Source organism: Ranitomeya variabilis, chromosome 1 (assembly GCF_051348905.1).
Source record: "Ranitomeya variabilis isolate aRanVar5 chromosome 1, aRanVar5.hap1, whole genome shotgun sequence".
NCBI lineage: Eukaryota > Metazoa > Chordata > Amphibia > Anura > Dendrobatidae > Ranitomeya > Ranitomeya variabilis.
This window is the reverse complement of record NC_135232.1, coordinates 991,409,419-991,429,132: the sequence shown is the minus strand read 5'-3', so window position 1 is coordinate 991,429,132 and position 19,714 is coordinate 991,409,419. Positions and strand designations below refer to the sequence as shown.

The following is a 19,714-nucleotide window of genomic DNA, read 5'->3' as shown; positions in this document are numbered from 1 at the left end:
CAGGCATCACCCTTCTGCCCCCTGAGCCTCCATCTCTGCAGGTATCACCCTTCTGCCCCCTGAGCCCTCATCTCCGCAGGTATCTCTCTTCTGCCCCAAGAGCCCCCATCGCCACAGGTATCCCCTATCTGCCCAAGAGCCCCCATAGCCGCAGGTATCCCCTATCTGCCCCTTGAGCCCCCATCTCTGCAGGTATTTCTCTTCTGCCTCCTGAGCCCCCATCTCTGCAGGAATCTCCCATGTCCGCAGTTATCCCCCTTCTTCCCCCTGATCAACCACCTCCACAGGTATCTCTCTTCTGCCCCCAGAAACCCCATCTCTGCTGGTATCCCCTATCTCCCCCATCTCCACAGGTATCCCCCATCTCCATCTCCACAGTTAACCCCCTTTTGCCTCCTGAGCCTCCATCTTAACAGTTATCCCCCATCTTCCCCTGAGCCACCATTTCTGCAGGCATCCCCCTACTGTCCCCTGAACCATCATCTCCGCAGGTATCCCCCTAATGTCCCCTGAACCATCATCTCCGCAGGTATCCCCCTTCTGCCCCCTGATCCTCCATCTCTGCAGGTATCTCCTATCTCCCCCTGAGCCACCATCTCTGCAGGTATCCCCCTTCTGTTCCCTCAACCATCATCTCCGCAGGTATCCCCCTAATGTCCCCTGAACCATCATCTCCGCAGGTATCCCCCTTCTGCCCCCTGATCCTCCATCTCTGCAGGTATCTCCTATCTCCCCCTGAGCCACCATCTCTGCAGGTATCCCCCTTCTGTTCCCTCAACCATCATCTCCGCAGGTATCCCCCTTCTGCCCCCTGATCCTCCATCTCTGCAGGTATCTCCTATCTCCCCCTGAGCCCCCATCTCTGCCCCCTGAGCCTCTACCTCTGCAGGCATCCCCCTAATGTCCCCTGAACCATCATCTCCGCAGGCATCCCCCTAATGTCCCCTGAACCATCATCTCCGCAGGTATCCCCCTTCTGCCCCCTGATCCCCCATCTCTGCAGGTATCTCCTATCTCCCCCTGAGCACCCATCTCTGCAGGTATCCCCCTTCTGTCCCCTGAACCATCATCTCCGCAGGTATCCTCATCTGCCCCCTACTCCATAGGTATCCCCCATCGGTTAGGGCATGTTTCTTCTTCCGCTGCACACAGCGGTGCTGGCTGATCCTGTTATATGAGGGGCAGGGACTAAGCTGTCACCTCACCTCCACCCCATCATAAGCCTGCAGCTAATCATATAACGCTCCCGTGTAGATGAGATGCTCTAGGGCTGCGCACCGGTCATTGTGCCGCCATCATCACACACTACCGTCCAGATTCTGCCATCATCGTGCACTTCATGCCCACATCTAGCAGACCAGTATAGAGCCGTACACATGGCTCCTAATGGTGAAAGCACATTTGTCACGTATTTTGGGCCACAACTTCCATCCATTATTAATAAGGAATGATTCTTTTTGCCCCGCTCCTCACTGATCTGCTGCACCCTGCGCTTGGCTCTGCTGTCCCTGCTGTGCACATCCCCGGCTCTGCCTGCCGTGTACCGCGCACTCACCGGGCTCATGTTCTCCGGGCTTGTCCGACATCTCGATGACCAGCAGCTCCCGGCCCTCGGAGCTCCGTCCCACCGTGTAGATCCTACTGATGGACGGACACTGCAGCCACACCGCCACCAGCGCCTCCCGCAGCTCCGGGTACCGGTGATACTCGAACGAGATGCCGCCCGGCTCTCGGCTCAGTATCCGCCGCCTGCCCTGAGCCTCGGAGGAAGAAGGGCAGCCCAGAAGAAGCAGCAGCCCGCAGGCGGCCAGACACAGGGAGCGCCGCTCCATCTTCTCACCTGTCTGCAGTGTGTAGTGCTGCGTGCAGTGTCGTCAGTGCTGCGTGCAGTGTCGTCAGTGCTGTGCAGTGTGCGCGGCGCCCTGTAGCATCCCCTCCTGTGCTGTGCCCGGTGCTGTGTCTGTGTGCCCACTGTCCTCCTCCAGGTCCCAGCTGCTTCCCTTTGTCTCCTTATCTCTGTCACTGACTGCTGCTGTGTCCTGCAGCCTCCTCCTCCGCCTCCTCCTCCTGTGACTCAGGCTCTCCACCTCCTCTCACCTTCCATCCTGGCTGAGGGATGGAGCCCGCCATGCTGCGGCTGTGGTGGGTGCAGAAAGGGGCACCCTTATAATGTGCTGTTTCTGGGGTGTGAGGTGGTGGGAGAGCAGCACCACTGCCCACCATGCTGCTTTGTAGTCAGCCGTACGTGTGCTTTTACGCTCCCCTGGTACTGACACTATCCTAATCTGGGCGATGCCACCATCACTTGTAAGAATTGCCCTATTTTATGGGCACTTGTAGTTTTCCCAGGTTGACATCAATAATGAAAAACAGATAAAGCTGAATGTGGGATTGAAAAACAAAGCACAACCTATAAAACATGGGTTCTTCAACATCTGGTCACTGCTGGAAAAGAAACAGCTCCAGATGAATCCGAGGCAAAGTGGTGCCGAAATGGTTATTCAGGCAGAAATAAGGGGTGTGTTAGTGGCTTCTCCTCCAGGTCAGGACAGTGTCAGGCAGGAGAGGCAGCCGCCTATGGAGCACATTAGGAGACTGCCCCTCTAGTAGGCGTATGAACACCACTCTGTGACTGTCACTGGTCGGTGACGCTCAGCCTTGTACACATACTATGGCATACCTCCTAATTTTGAAAGACTGGAAAACGGGACACATTTTTTTATGACCCCCTCCAAACCTGGAATGGTGTCCGTATTGAAGTCACATAGTGTTCACACAGTTTGATACAGCTTTTATGGTCCCACATAGTGCTCTTGCTCACAGTTCGAGGACCCCCACACACAAGTTAGGAGGCTCCGTAGCCCTCATGTACCTACAGTGCCCCCCCCCATAGTATGATGCACCCACATTATGCCACCACAGTATATCCCACACAGTATGATGCCCAAACAGCATGTCTTCACACAGTATGAAGATCTTACATACTGACTAGTCCGATTTGGGTCCCTGGTGGGCCTTTTTCCGCCCCAGACAGAGAAGCCAGCCACTGACCTGCCTTGGTCTAATCAGCCAAGACACATAATCCGCGTCTGGCTTCCCATATTATGCTTACTTCGAAACTCCACAGTGTTTTAGATTAAAACATAGGTTTAATCACACAGCTCGTGTCAGGTTCACAGACTGCTCCTTCCAGCAACATGTAACATCATGCTGATTGACAGCCAGCTCCCGGCAGGTATGCAGCAGGGAGCTGGCTGTCAATCAGCATGACATTGGCAGAGACGCCCGTCAACAAAGCAGAGCGGAAAGGAAGCAGCTGCTCTGTCAATGTGACGTCACCTGAAACCGTGATCTGCTTGTAAGTCCTTAGGCCCATAAAAGAAAAATTGTGTTTCCGTGCGGTCGCCACACACGTCAAATCGCCGCATGCGGACATATCCGCACACAACGCATGTCCCCGCATACCCAATGTTAAAGATAGGTACGCAGGGAAACGCAGGACGCATACAGAAGTAGGCAGATCTTCAGGGAAGAAGAAGGGAGGAAGTACACAGCCATCCGCAGCCCTCCTGAACGCAAATGTGAATCCAGCCTAAAAGGCAACCTGCTTCTATCACCATTGACTGGAAAAAGGTACTCCATCATTCATCTTCTGACAGACAAGGCTCTAGCATGGACCTCACCTTAAATGGAAAGGAACGGTGACCTCGTCAATGACTTAAAGGGAACCTGTCAGCAGGATTGTGCTGAGTAACCTACAGACAGTGTCAGGTTGGCGCCGTTATACTGATTACAATGATATCTTGGTTGATGATAAAGTATTGTAATTTACTCCCCAACGCTGTTAAGAGAGGTGTACTGTTTTCCTTCATTGTAGACCTCCCATTTAAAAATGTCCCACAAGTTCTCAGTAGACTTTAGGTCAGGTGAAGAAGAGGCCATGTCATTACTCTTTCATCTTTAAGGCTAGGTTCACATTGCGTTAATGGGTGTCCGCTAGCGGACTCCGTTACATGGCGCAATTATGTAACACGGTCCTTTAGCGCACCCATTGACCGCAATGTGCTAACGGGTCGCTGACGCATGCCATTTTGGGCACGCGCTAGCGATGTCCCGTTATCTTCGAACAGACCTCGAACGCTGCTTGCAGCGTCCGAGGTCCGTTCCTCGCGAGCGCAGATCGGGCATCTGCTCTAGCGGGATCGCCAAATGCGATCCCTTTTGGGACATTGCGTTAGCGCAATCCGCTAGCATATGCGCTAAACGGATTGCCCTAACGCAATGTGAACCTAGCCTAAGGCCTTTATTGGTACCCAAGCAGTGGAGATTTCAATGCATGCGATGGAGCATTGTCCAGCATATAAATCATGATTTTTCTTGAAAGGTACAGACTTTTTCCTGTACCACTGCTTGAGAAAGTGTTTTCTAAAAATCTGGAATAAGGTTTGGGAGTTTATTTTGAGTCAATCAAAATCAAAAGGCCCAACTAACCCATCTTTAAATGTTTTTATGTCACTTTTTGGATGAATTGGTGCCAAGTCTTCAAATGGCAACTAAAGTTATTATCCAAACGTTCCAACTCCATCAGCTCCCAGTCTGGTAACACTTCACATGTTCCTACAAGTAGTACCACTATATGGGCAGAGACAGACTGCCGTATTTCTCGTGCGATAATCGCATCGCACTGCACGGAATGGCTGGCACCTCTCCTGACCTGAGCATGACAGTATGATGATTACTATGCAGCTGTCAAGCTCAGGTCAAGAGAGCTGACAGCCAGTACCAGTTTTACGATGCGATTCTCGCACGAGAAATACGGAGTGTATCTCTGCCCTATCAGGATTCTGCAAGATATAGAACGAGACAAACTGCAGTCAAAGGCAAGGAAATACATCATTCTGAAATGGAACAGATGGAAGCCGATTCCCTTAAGGTAACTCATCTTTCTGATTATTTTGCTTTAACATCTGCACAACAATTAGTTTCATCTTTAAGTGTGGGTTTTAGTCCTGCAGCAAATTTTTATTGTTTTATTGCAAATAAGGCTATATTCATATCAGCCAGAAAGTTACAACTGAAAAAATATGGAAAAAAAAAAATCACCATCTGACATTTTCTCCACAGAATTGTAGGTGCTCCAAGCGTTAGAAGAACGTCTATGTGAACAGTCCATCCTTTGGCAAGTTACCTGATCGTATTAAAAGGTGCTCTATCAGTTTCCCTCCTCGTTCACTCAGCCTATCTGTATACATTTTGCCAGAATGGTCTGTGACAGATTCCATCAATTCCTTATTGCAATCTAATTGGGCAACAGGAGCAAACATTAAAACCAACGAGTCGAATTAAAGATTTTGTTTTTAAACATTTGGATAAAGGGGGAAATGTGGTTAAGGGCTGTCCCACGATAATTCCGGTACCGGAATAAATCGGTACCGGAGTTATCCATGTGCCTGGGAACTCCCGTAGGCCATACGTGCGGCACACGTGTGCCGCCCGTATGGCGAGTGGGTACCACACGGAGCGTGTGGTACCCACGCGTGTGGTACCCTGCATCGTGCTGAAGCCGCGATTCATGTTCCCTGCAGCAGCGTTTGCTGCAGAGAAAATATGAATAATAGTGTTTAAAATAAAGATCTATGTGTCCGCCGCCCCCCCACCCCCTGTGCGCCCCCCTGCTGTTCAGAAAATACTTACCCGCCTCCCTCGCTGCTTCCTGGTCTGGCCGCGGCTTCGAGTGTATGCGGTCACGTGGGGCCGATCATTTACAGTCATGAATATGTGGCTCCACCTCCAATAGGGGCGGAGCCGACTATTCATGATTGTAAATGAGCGGCCCCACGTGACCGCATACAGTAGGAGGCGCGGGGCAGAGAGGAAGGAGTGACAGCCAACATGGGAGTGGGTGAGTATTTTCTGAACAGCGGGGGGGCGCACAGGGGGTGGGGGGGCGGCGGACACATAGATCTTTATTTTAAACACTATTATTCATATTTTCTCTGCAGCAAACGCTGCTGCAGGGAACATATGAATCGCGGCTTCAGCACCATGTGGGGGGGACAGCGCTTACTATAGCGCTGTCTCCTGCTCGCACACGGACCCCAGACGGAGAACGTCCGTGTGAGGTCCGTGTTTTACACGGACCCATTGACTTTAATGGGTCCGTGTAATACTTGCGCTCCCACGAACACTGACATGTCTCTGTGTTTGGCACACTGAGACACGGTCCGCAAAAAATCAATGACATCTGAACAGATGCATTGATTTTTATGGGTCTACGTGTGTCAGTGTCTCCGGTACGTGAGGAAACTGTCACCTCACGTACCGGAGCCACTGACGTGTGAAACCGGCCTAAAGCAAAGGGTCTGAATACTTAAAACCACGTGATATTTCTTTTTTCTTTTTTAATAAATTTGTAAAAATTTCTACATTTCTGTTTTTTTCAGTCAAGATGGGGTGCAGAGTGTACATTAATGAGAAAAAAAACTTTTTTGAATTTATCAAATGGCTGCATTGAAACAAAGTGAAAAATTAAAAGAGGTCTGAATACTTTCCATACCCACTGGATAGATAGATAGATAGATAGATAGATAGATAGATAGATAGATAGATAGAATAAAAGCCAGCAATTCAGCAGCTGTGTAGTGTAAAATCACATTAGGAGCCGACAGGATAGAATAGATGGATTACATACAGTATATACACATAGAATAGGCAGATATTCAGATGTCTGTGACAAATACAATTAGTTCAGTGTGTGTGCAAATTACTGTACATGTATTTAATTCATAAAATATTATTTTTCTGAAAATAAGATATTGGTGTGTAAAAATTGGACAGCACTCACATGGTCCGAGTGCTGTGCGATTTTTTTCTAGCACCCATTGACTTCTTTTGTGGGATGCGATCCGATTTCCGATCACAATTGCAGCCTGCTGTGAGTTTTTTCCAGTTCGATCGTGATCCTGTCCGAGTTGGAAAAAAACTCGCAGCTGAACACACAATGATAGAATAACATTGATCTGAATGCAACCTGCTTTTTAATTTAATATATATATACACACACACACACACACACATTATATTATCCACATGGAGCATTCACTCATTGCTTGAGTATTTTGTGTCTAGCCTTCTCTTTAGCTTTAGTCTCCAACGCCTAGAAGTTACCACTGCTCTCTGGATTATGTCCTACGATCTCTACTGCTACATCCAAGAACTCCAACTACAGTTTCTTTTTCTCCTCGTGTGTCTCCAGCCATCGGATTCCAGCTATGTTCCACAAGTATCGTAACAAGATACTCAAGCCTGACCATGGCATCCACCGAGGAAACTAGTTTGGAGGTTTGTTTCAACAAAATGAAAGCTGGCTTACTGATATCTATGCAAACATGAGAAAATTGAAGTTGAAATATACAGCATTTGAAACTCAGACAGCCCATAAATTTCAAATTTATGGACAATCTACACAAGATCTATGGAATATTGTTCAACACCTGAGAAATAAGACTGCACAGCAGTCAGTACAGATCCATCAATTACAAAAACAACATGAAGCTCCGGCCCGTCCACCCACCATTTCATTACTACCTTTCAGGTTTGGTGGAGACCCTGACAAATATTGTGGATTCATCAACCAGCACAGATTGCACTTCAGTGCACAACCTGTTCACTTCCCTACTGACAGATCAAAAGTATTTTGTATCATTATGCTGCTAGCACATAAATCTTTAGCCTAGACAAGCCCCCTTATTGAAACTCATGATGATCAACTTATTGATCTGGAGGTTTCCCTAGCAACCATGGACCAAGTGTTTGATAAGCCTAATTGTAGTGCAACAGCTTCAGCTACATTGACGGCTCTACATCAGGGTAAGTACTCTGTGGTGGAGTACGACACAGAATTCAGACAAAATGGTGCAAAATTGTCTTTTTCTTTTTAAGAACTGACTATCCAGCGCAGTAAAAGATGAGTTAGCATAGGCTGATGTTCCTACAAAACTTGATGACTTCATTCACCATTGTATGTGAATTGACACCCGGTTATCTAAGAGAAGACTGGAGAAGTGGAGTTCAATCTTGTTGTAATGACCCGGTTGGCGGGATCCGTCTCCAGGATACTGGGAGATCGGGCCCCGTCTGGCCACAGGCATTCCTGTTCCCTGCAATCTTACTTAGCCTGTCCGCGCTCCTGCGATGTTCAGTCGGGCTACAGTGTCTTCCCGACGTGTCGCCTCCACCTCCTCTTTTCTGGGTCGCAGGGGAGGAAACATAGGGTGCACGTGCCGCTGTCAAGTGATTCAAAGTGCCAGTGCACCCTTTTCCTCTAATAACCTCTCAGCCAATCGCTGAGAGGCCTGCCTATACTTAAGGTCCTCACATCCTTTGGGAGGTGCCGGGGCAACTTTGTGCATTGTTCTAAGTTGCGTGCTCAGGTCTCAGACCAGCACCTGCTTGTTTAGCCTTGTCTTGCCTTCCTCTATTTCCCAGTGCTTTCTTCTAGTGCCAGTGCCCTGACTACCTACCATCTACCCGCGGACTCTGGCGGTAGCCTCTGGACCTTCCGGTTCACCTTCTATTGATCCCAGGACCTCTCGCTCTCCTCCCCTTAGTTCCACTGTTCCTCTTGGGTCTGATTCTCTGGTCTTGGAGCTGTTGCATTTGAGCCTCCTCGGTTGTTCCCGGTCAATCCCTGTTAAGGGGTTCGCTCGCCAGAGCTCCCATGGGGGAATTCGGTGTTTTGGTCCAGGGGGCCCTCCCTTGTGGGTTCTCCTGTTTAAGAGTCTAAATAAAGCCTTGCAATTCATCTGATGTCCTTCTCCAGCTGGTTCCTAGGGTTCAGCTTCCACAGTGACCTCTGTGGTCAAGTGGATTCACTAACCTCGCTCTGCCTGCCTTGGCATGGCACTTGTCTTGTAATCATTATCCACCTACTTCATCCTCTAGTCCAAGAGACTTTGTAATAAAGTGTCGTCAAATAACTGAAGCTGAACCCATGCAGGTTGACAGTCTATTAAAACGTGAAAGTGACTGGAATAAAGAAGGCGACCTTAGGAAAATCAGTGTTTCTATTGCAGTGATTTTCAACCAGTGTTCCGCGGCACACTAGTGTGCCGTGACACATGGTCGGGTGTGCCGCGGGGAAAGTTCCCCAAACTATGGTGCCCCCTTTGTTTTGTTCCCCGGCAATGCGCAGCGATGCGCAGTCACGGAATAACACATGCGCGAGCTTTGAACGCTCGCGCGACTTAATGACGTCACCGAGGCCGGCGCGTCATCCTGAGAGCAGAGAGACTCTCGCATTTGCCCGCCGCCAAGGTAATGCCCGCCAATAATGCTGTGTATAATCATTAACCCCTTCCCGACCCATGACGCCACGTAGGCGTCATGAAAGTCGGTGCCAATCCGACCCATGACGCCTATGTGGCGTCATGGAAAGATCGGGTCCCTGCAGATCGGGTGAAAGGGTTAACTCCAATTTCACCCGATCTGCAGGGACAGGGGGAGTGGTACTTCAGCCCAGGGGGGTGGATTCACCCCCCCGTGGCTACGATCGCTCTGATTGGCTGTTGAAAGTGAAACAGCCAATCAGAGCGATTTGTAATATTTCACCTATGAAAATGGTGAAATATTACAATCCAGCCATGGCCGATGCTGCAATATAGCATCTGCCATGGCTGGAGACCCCGATCTGCCCCCCCACCGCCACCGATCGCCTCCCCAGTCGTCCTTTCTGCCCCGATCTCCTGTCCGCTCCCCTCCTCCCTCCTGTCCGCTCCCCCGGTCCTCCTGTCCGATCCCCCGATCCCCCCCGTGTTCCGATCCCACCCACCCCCATACTTACCTAGCTCCAATGTCCCTCCCGGTGTCCGGCCGTCTTCTCCATGGGCACTGCCATCTTGGAAAATGGCGGGTGCATGCGCAGTGCGCCCGCCGAATCTGCCGGCCGGCAGATTCGTTCCTGTACATTTTGGTCGGTGTGATAAGTTCTATCACAGCGATCAAAATAAAAAAAATTGTAAATAAACCCCCCCCTTTATCACCCCCATAGGTAGGGACAACAATAAAATACAGAAAATATAATTATTTTTGTTTTTCCATTAGGGTTAGGGTTAGGGTTAGGGGTAGGGTTGCACTTAGGGTTAGGGTTGCACTTACGGCTAGGGTTGCACTTAGGGTTGCACTTAGGGCTACGGTTGCACTTAGGGCTAGGGTTGCACTTAGGGCTAGGGTTGCACTTAGGGCTAGGGTTGCACTTAGGGCTAGGGTTGCACTTAGGCCCAGGTTTCACACTGAGTGAGTATAAATACATTTAGAATCTATATTATTAACTATATGTAGAATATGTACTGTTTTAGTGTCATTTTGTGTCATTTTGGTTGGTGGTGTGCCCCGGAATTTTTTAAGTATAAAAAGTGTGCCGCGGCTCAAAAAAGGTTAAAAATCACTGTTCTGTTGTGGCAAGTCTAACCACTTTCTCATCAATTTTCCTTCTCGACTACGTAACAGTGGCAGTGGCAGCAGATCCCAACCTTTTTGATGAAGAATTAATCTTGTCTGAATCAGCACTTCCACTGACTGCTGTCATCCATTCAATTTCTTCTATTGCACCCACCATTAAAAAAGAAAATAAGAAATTTTATTTCTTCATTTCTATCAAGTTTCACGTTTACTCTCTATGGACTTCCACATCTACCAAGGTGGATTCAGGAGCAAATTGAAATTTTATGGACATTTCTTTAGCTAAAAAACACATGTTGAAAATTCAAGACAGATTTTCATGTATTATCATGGAAACTTGATGGATACCCACTAAGTTCATGACCAGTGAATCAAGAGACTGAGCACTTGGAGATACTTATGGAACCTAATCACCATGTGGTCTTACCCTCCTTGTTAATCTCAACTCCATATTTTCCACTCATGCTGGGATTGCCATGGCTACAAATTCAAGATCCTACTATCAACTGGGAATCTGAAGAAGTGCCTTTTTCTCCTGATGACCACTCCCCACAGGCTTCACCAAATGAAGAGGTTATAAGGAATCTTGAACAACATTCTGTTATGGCACCTGTATATAACAAATTTTCTGGTGTGACAAGAAAAATGCAGACAAACTCCCTCCTCATCGGCCATATGACTGTCCAATTGATTTATTGTCTGGAGCAGCTATACCCTTCGGAAGCATTTACCCACTGGCAGAGCAGGAATTAAAGACCCTTAAAAAAATAAGTTGATAAAAATTTAGCCAAAGGGTTTATTCGTCCATCCTCATCACCAGCAGATGCACCTATATTTTTCGTAAAAAAGAAAGATGGTTCCTTGAGACCCTGCATTAATTACAGAGAATTAAATAAAATTACTGTAAAGATTCATTACCCTCTGCCTTTGATCCCTGAGTTGCTGCACAGATGTCATTCTGCAAAGATGTTCACGTAACTGGATCTTTGAGGGGCGTAAAATTTGGTTCATATTAGACCAGGTGATAAATGGAAAACAGCGTTTAAATCATGTTATGTACATTATGAGTATATAGTCATGTAATTTGGACATTGCAATGCTCCCACAACATTTCAGCATTTTGTTAATGGCATTTTCAGAGACCTACTTGATCAATTTGTGGTCATTTGTCCAGGTGATACTAATCATTTATAATTCTGCAGAAGATCATCAGAACCATCAAACAGAGATTCAGTTCTGGGGCTATATAATCTCTACTCAAGGATTGCAAATAAACTCTAGCAAGATTCAAGCTATCATTGAATGGCCAAGCCCAAAAAACATGAAAGAGGTCCAACGAGTTGTGGGCTGTGCTAATTTTTAAAGACATTTTCATTCAGTTTTTTTTAGGTATTATGGCACCAATCACACATTTAACAAAGAAAGGCATGCTGTTTGGTCTCCTCAAGCACAAGATGCGTTTTCTACACTACACTACACTATACTACAGTTCCTATTCATCCCAATCCTGAGCATGCCTTTATTGTAAAAGTGAATGCTTCAGACCTTGCAGTTGGGGCCATTCTATCACAAAGAACAGAAACAAAAAATTTGCTACATCCTTATGCTCAAGCTGCTGAGTGTGGACCCACTACGCCACGGGCCATGCTTATCCTGGAAGAGCTTAACTAAGTGACTACGCATAACTAAGTGACTACGGGGTATTAACCAGAGCCTCTGATGGTGAGGATAAGCTTTGCCGCCGGTAGTCACCAGGTACTACTCCAGGGCAGTCCCCAGGTCTGCAGCAGCTGACTGGAGGGTCAGAGGCACCAGTACGAGGTACAGGAAGACACAAAGATGTGGTCAGACAATGCGGGGTCAGGGCAGGCAGCACAGGTTCAATAAATGTAGACTAGGTAAAGAGCAAAGAGATCAAGATAAACAGAAAATGAGCCAGGACAATAGCGGGAGAGCTAAATCAAACATGCACCAAAGCAGACACCTAGAGACAGACTGCAACTAGAAACCTATGATCGGGAAGGAGTGGTGGGAGGAGCTGCCTAATAAACCTGCTGCTGACTAGGGATAGGCGGGGTAAGGCAAACCTTGCAGGACACAACATGGTTAAATTCCTGTAGGATGTGGCCACGCCTCCCTTTAGCCAGGTGAAGATACTCTAGTAGTACATCTGGCACTGAGCACAAGGCAGCACAGGAAGATGGTCTGACGCTGAGGAAACAAAGTGGTAAATGCATCGTAGGGCAGCATTGAGAAGTGAGTGACAGCTTATTTCTCCTGAAATTTGACTGTATCAGAAAAGGAACGATGATGTGGGGAACAAAGCGCTCAAAGGCATCATTAGTGTTTTCAAGGAATGGAGACACCACCTAGAATGTAACCTTAAATTTATTGATGGAGTCTTTTTCTTAACTAATTCAACATTGTTACCCCTTACAGACTTGGTTCCCATAATGGTAAGGTTGATACATTATCTAGGAAGTTCTCCAAAAATTTCTCTCCAGCAGCACCAGCATCAACTACTGTCTCAGTAAGACTTCCTGGAGGTGATCCATAACAAAGACTTGCTTGAAGATTTACGGGAAGCATACAAGACAGACCCAATTCTTCTGCATTCACTAGATGATATATCTCTTACCTTTCTAAATAAAGTATTGACTCATAATCATTGAATTTATGTTCCAGAATACGTGAAGCTGACGGTGTTAAAACTGATCCCATGACTCAAAGAAATTAAAATAACATTTCTGTCTCGCTTCTCTTGGTGACCCAATTACCAAAAAGATGTTAAAGAACATATTCTTCCTGTAGCACTTGTGCCTTTTATCAAACTCATCACACATCACCAATGGGACTACAGCAGCTTCTGTCAATTCCATCTTGCACTTGGGGTTCTATATTTATGAACTTTATTGTTAATTTACTAGTTTCAAAGGGGAAGAGTTCCATCCTAGTAGTGGTTGACCGACTCACAAAAACATCACGTTTTGTTCCTTCTACAGGTTTGCTCTCTGCTAAGGAGACTGTCGATCTTGTAATTCAGAATATGTTTTATCTTCATGGAGTTCCAAACGAAGTAATCTCTGATCATGGGGTAAAATTTACAGAAAGATTCTGAAAGAATTTTTGTGCAGCAATGGACATTGATGTCAGCTTATCTTCTGCAATCCATCCTCAATCGAATGGTCAAACTGAACATACTGACCAAACATCGGAGCAATATCTCCAATGCTACATTTGCCATCGTCAAGATGACTGGGTTGATATGCTTCCTATGGCAGTATTTTCATACAACAATTCTCCAAATGCTTCAACTAAACACACGATTCTTTGCAAATTTGGTTACCATCCAAGTATTCTTCCCAATTTTCCAAGAAAAACTTTGATTCCTGCAGTCACTGACAGAATGCAATCTCCCCAGCAGAATCTGGAAATGCTAAAGGACACATTAAGAATTGCCAAGGAGAAATATAAAAAAGAAGGTTCCAAGTGGGATATGAAGGAATTTTGGCTTTCTACCAAGAACTTGAAACTTCATATACCTTCACCAAAACTAGATCAAAAAAGTATTGGTCCTTTCAAAATTATTGGACAAGTTAGCTCAGCAGCTTTACGTCTTCAACTTCCCAGAGCAATGAAGATACATCCTGTGTTCCAGTTTCCTTACTGAAGACATTGGTTCCAAATTCTTTTCCAGAACAGTGCCTTGCTTCTAATCCTGTTGAAGTGGATGGACAAGAACATTATACTGTCAAAAAGATTCTGGACTCCAGAATATTTAGAAACAGGTATTAGTACTTAACCTTAGGGCCAAACTCTTACCATTTTATTAACTCCTGGGAACCTGTAAAACTATTAATGATCGTCAACTGCCTAAAGAGTTTCACCAGACATATCCCCCAAAAAAAAGTCGTGTTCAAAGGCTGCTGTTGAAGTCAAATCTCTTATTAATGAAGTAATAGGTAACCAAGTATCACTCACCCCTTCCCTAGCAATTCTTTCCTTGGGCATTGATAAACTGTTTAAAGAGCACCAATATATTGTGACCCATATCCTAATTACTACCAATCATTTAATAGCTACATAGAGACGTAAAAAGACACACCTTCTATCGAAGATATCATTGAACGAATGTCAACACATAATGTCAATGAGTATAATCGTGCTTGGAACAGGAAATTTGCCACTTCTTTGTCTTAAATCTTTTACATTAGGCATTTATATGTCTGCCCTTCTCTCAAGCAGCGGATAGCTCAATTTAATAGATGTTAAGCACACTTATTTCCTAATTCAATTGAAACTAAGTTTACTGTGTATAGATTGGCCAATTCTTGACCGCACACAGTGTATTCATCCTTTGTTTTGTGTGTGTTTTTTTTCCCCATTTCTCTTTTGTCTTATTTATCCTTACCCCCATTACCCTTCAACTTTAACAACATTTTGTTTTTAGTTAAGATTTTTTCCCCCTAATGTTTTCCCTTGCAGTCACCTTCCTTTTTTCTCCTTTTAAGCTACTGGTTGATATGTTATTATTTGCTTTCCCCTGTTAAAATTAGAATTTAATATAAATTATTTATTTATAACTTACAAAAAATAAAGAAAGGGGGCAGTAATGTCAGGATTCTGTTGTCCTTCTGCAGATTGTCCACTACTGGCTGCTGTTATTCACTTTACTAAATTGTGTGGCAATTCTACTCCTTTCTACTGGAGGATGTTATTCTGTTCTTATTCTGTTGCCCTTAAGTAATATGGCAGATGTTGAACCTGTGGATGCTATCTTGTTTCCTGTTTGGGCCTACTTAAAGCCACATGGAACGCTTGCTCATTGTTTGAGTGTTGTGTCTAGCCTTCTGTCTAGTTCCAGTCTCCAGCTCTTAAGACATTCCCACTGCTCTCTTGATTACTTCCTATAATCTCCATTGCCATAACCAAGAACTCCAACTACACTTGCTGGCTTGTTGAAGTCTAAGCAAGCCATGTCTATCTTCGCCTTGTTGATTTTCAAAGTTAATGCCAAGATGGAAGATTTTATGACTGCTAGCATCTAGACATGAGTGAATATTTCAATGTTTCGGTTCGGATTACGATCGCTGATTTATTCGTCGAATATTTGCCGAACATAGCCGAAAGTCTTTGGAGTCAATGGGAGGCAAAAACAAATGCATACACAACACCTTCAAACGGGCCCCAAAGCTGCCAAAACGCATCAAATTAGGGGCAGACACCAGGAATGTGGCCTCAATTCACCCACAGTACAAATTTTAGAATGGCATGGCAGCAATCAGCCATGCATGTGATATAAGGGTCTAGGCCAGCATTTACAGCTTTGAATTGAACTTCAAATTAAGACGAGGTAGGTGAGGTATCAGTGTAGGCCTGCTGTGGTGGGAGCCCGATACCACATGAAAGCTCAAAGCTCAACCTGCTTTGATACTCAACGACAATCAGGTGGCACATATATCAGTTTCGTAACTACTATTGTCAGAAAAATGTAAGGATAGTAACATGGGTAGTTGACTTGAAAGCAGGTATAAGGATGCAGTAACGGTCGGAGGCAGAGCAAGGGTTAACAGAGGGATTTAATATAATAGTGTTACTCCACACAGGGAGAGAGTAAATGGAAGATAGGAAAATAAAACTGTGTATGATTAACTTAGGGGCAACAGGTGTATAATAAGGTAGGGGAGAGTTCAAAGGTATCAGACTTATTGATCCAGTGTTAATGAGGAGCAGTCTCTGAGATGATGGCGGTGGCGTCCCGGCTTGAATGCTTGAAGAATCTGGTGTCGTCCTGGTCCTGTGCAGCGCAGGAGAGCTCACACTCAGCCCCTGCACACTACAGCTTCCCGCCACCACTGAACCTGTTGCCGCGCACTGTCGCCCTTTTATGCTCACCACGCCCCCTCGTCTTAAGTTCAAAAATCTGTCCGGAGAACTAAACTCTACCCTCTGCAACTCGGGTGACAGCACCGGTGGTTTCGGACTCATCCCGGACAAGGCACGCCGAGGCCAGCTCTCCTCCTTACAGACTGAAAGGAAATGGAGGCCTGCCAGTTTCGTAAGCCTACTGCTGCAGGCAACACACATGAAGGAGATCCAACCAGGAGTCTACACATTTCCAAAAATTAGTGGCAGACGCCACAAAAGTGGCATCAGTTTCAATAGCATAGAACTAGTATAATGGGGACCAATACATTTTCCACTACAGCCAACCCAGCAGAGGGAAACCCAAACAGGAGTGTTCACATTTCCAAAAATTAGTGGCAGATACCAACAAACTGGCATCAATTTCACGAGAGTAGAAATAGTATAATAGGGACCGATACGTCTTCCACTACAGCCAACCTAGCTGATGGAGACCCAACTAGGAGTGTTCACATTTCCACAAATTAGTGTTAACATGTGATGGAGGCAGTTTATTTAGAGGTGAGATAAGGCAGAGATCATATCTTTTCTGAGCATTTTATGGATCAATCTCATGGAACGGTAAAAAAATTATGGTGCAGTAAATATCTTAAGACATTGTTGATGGTTCTCTTACGCAGAAGATGCTGAGAGTGCAGGTCCTCGATCTCCTCCATTACTATTCTCTGTTCTTTTGCAACCTCTAGAGATTTTGTGAATAAGAGGATGTACAAGGCTTAGTTTTATTTCTGAATAACAGCTTTCCTCTATTTTTAATCTGATAAAGTTCACAGTTTCTAGGCAGAAAGCTGTAGTGATAATTTATTTTGTGCAGCTATGCCTTCTGTATGTGTGTGAGGGTCCTGGAAAGCAATCAGAAAACTTGCCCATTGCAAATCTCTCCAATGCATTCAGCAAGATTGCTTAGAAGAGCTGTAAGGCCATGTGCACACGTAGGTTCGGGTCCCTGCGGGTTCTCCCGCAGCGGATTTGATAAATCTGCAGGGCAAAACTGCTGCGGTTATCCCTGCAGATTTATTGCGGTTTGTTTTGCGGTTTCTGCTGCGGGTTTACTCCTATACTATTGATGCTGCATATGCAGCAATATGCAGCATCAATAGTAATGTTAAAAATAAAAAAAATGGTTATATACTCACCCTCTGACGTCCCGATCTCCTCGGCGCTGCACGTGGCGGTCCGATTCCAAAGATGCTGTGCGAGAAGGACCTTCGTGACGTCACAGTCATGTGACCGCGACATCACGGTCATGTGACCGCGACGTCACCGCAGGTCCTGCTCGCACAGCAACCCAGCGACCGGACGGCCGCGTGCAGCGCTGAGAGGTGAGTATATCATTATTTTTTTATTTTATTTCTTTTTTTTTACACTAATATGGTTCCCAGGGCCTGGAGGAGAGTCTCCTCTCCTCCGCCCCGGGTACCATCTGCACATTATCCGCTTACTTCCCGCATCGTGGGCACAGCCCCATGCGGGAAGTTAGCGGATCAATGCATTCCTATGGGTGCAGAATCGCAGCAATTCTGCACAAAGAAGTGACATGCTGCAGAATGTAAACCGCTGCGTTTCTGCGCGTTTTTTCCCGCAGCATGTGCACAGCGGATTGCGGTTTCCATAGGGTTTCCATGTAAATGTAGACGCAATGGAAACTGCTGCGGACCCGCAGCTTCAGAAACACTGCGGGTCCGCGGTAAAACCCTCAAAGTGTGAACATGGCCTAAAGGGGATTTCCTCTTTGGACAATCCCTAGTAATTACTAAAAGGGTCAGTTATCAATAAGCAGATCTTAAAGTGTGTTTTGTCTTTGAGTACACTGTTGTTATCTAATGAGAAACTAGCAGTAAGGCCATGTGCACAAGTTCAGTATTCTTCGCGTTTTTTTGCTATAAAAACGCGAAAAAAACGCTTACATATGCCTCCCATTATTTTCAGTGTATTCTGCATTTCTTGTGCAAATGTTGCATTTTTTACATCGCGTGTTTCATGTTAATAAATTTGCGGAATTGCGGGGATTCCGCACACCTAGGAATGCATTGATCTGCTTACTTTCCGCATGTGGCTATGCCCACCATGCAGGAAGTAAGCAGATCATGTGCGGTTGGTACCCAGGGTGGAGGAGAGGAGACTCTCCTCCACGGACTGGGCACCGTATAATTGGTAAAAAAAAAAAAGAATTAAAATAAAAATAGTCATATACTCACCTTCGATGGCCCCCGGAGTCTTCCCGCCTCTCAGCGGTGCATGCTGCCGCTTCCGTTCCTATAGATAGTGTGTGTGAAGGACCTGCGATGACGTCACGGTCACATGACCGCGATGACGTCGCGGTCACGTGACCGCAACGTCACCGAAGGTCCTGCACACACACACCATCTATAGGAACGGAAGCCGCTGAAGAGATCGGCTGTCTGCAGGTGAGTATAACCATTTTTTTTTTTTTTTTAAACATTCTATCTTTTACTATTGATGCTGCATAGGCTGCATCTATAGTAAAAAGTTGGTCACACTTGTCAAACACTATGTTTGACAAGTGTGACCAACCTGTCAATCAGTTTTCCAAGCGATGCTACAGATCGCTTGGAAAACTTTAGCATTCTGCAAGCTAATTACGCTTGCAAAATGCTAAAAAAAACCGCGAAAAAAACGGGGAAAAAACGCCAAAAAAAAATGCGTATTTCTTGCAGAAAATTTCCGGTTTTCTTCAGGAAATTTCTGCAAGAAATCCTGACGTGTGCACATACCCTAAAGCTGGCCATACACATGTAATAGTTGCTGACTGAGTGTGCATTCAGCAGCAATCTCTCTCAACCACTCCATACAAATAAACATTCATCTCAGCATTCATATGTTTTTAAATGAGACCGTGGAGAAAGCCATTGGCAAATTGCTCCGGAGGCATCTTATCACCTGAACAACAAAAGAGTTTGGCGACAAAATTCTAACTGCCTGATCTTTTTCAACCCCAAAAATTATGTGACGGGGAAGAGTTAGAAAGCCCCCATATACACCAGACTGTTAACGGATCACGCCGATATTGGTGGGTTTGGCTGACTTTAGTGTATTGTGTGTGGAGGCCTTGCGTGAAGGAAATGAAAAGGAATCATTACAAGTTAAAGTTGTTATAGTAATTAGTTAGACTTTACTTCGATTGTCATTCAGACAATTTATACATCTTTGATCATTTAATATTTTTAAATTAGCTTTATAAGTGTTATTCACAAAAGCAATAACACAGGGCGCTGTCTGATATAGAGGTGTCTTTGTGTTAAGTTTTGTTTGTTACAGACGGCATAGGAAACTGTACAGAATTTTCAATAATTTATGACCTTGTTATTCC

The 19,714-nt window shown here is 45.7% G+C and overlaps 1 protein-coding gene across 1 annotated transcript in view; it reads right to left on the bottom strand.

The window, feature by feature from the left end:
* Positions 1-2,584, bottom strand: part of CPE (carboxypeptidase E) — a 97,802-nt gene extending 95,218 nt beyond the window's left edge. The window contains exon 1 of the mRNA XM_077279465.1: positions 1,556-2,584. Within this exon, the coding sequence (XP_077135580.1) occupies positions 1,556-1,832 (277 nt within the window). The 5' untranslated portion in view covers positions 1,833-2,584. The remainder of the gene's footprint in view (positions 1-1,555) is intronic.
* Between the last annotated feature and the right edge of the window lie 17,130 nt (positions 2,585-19,714).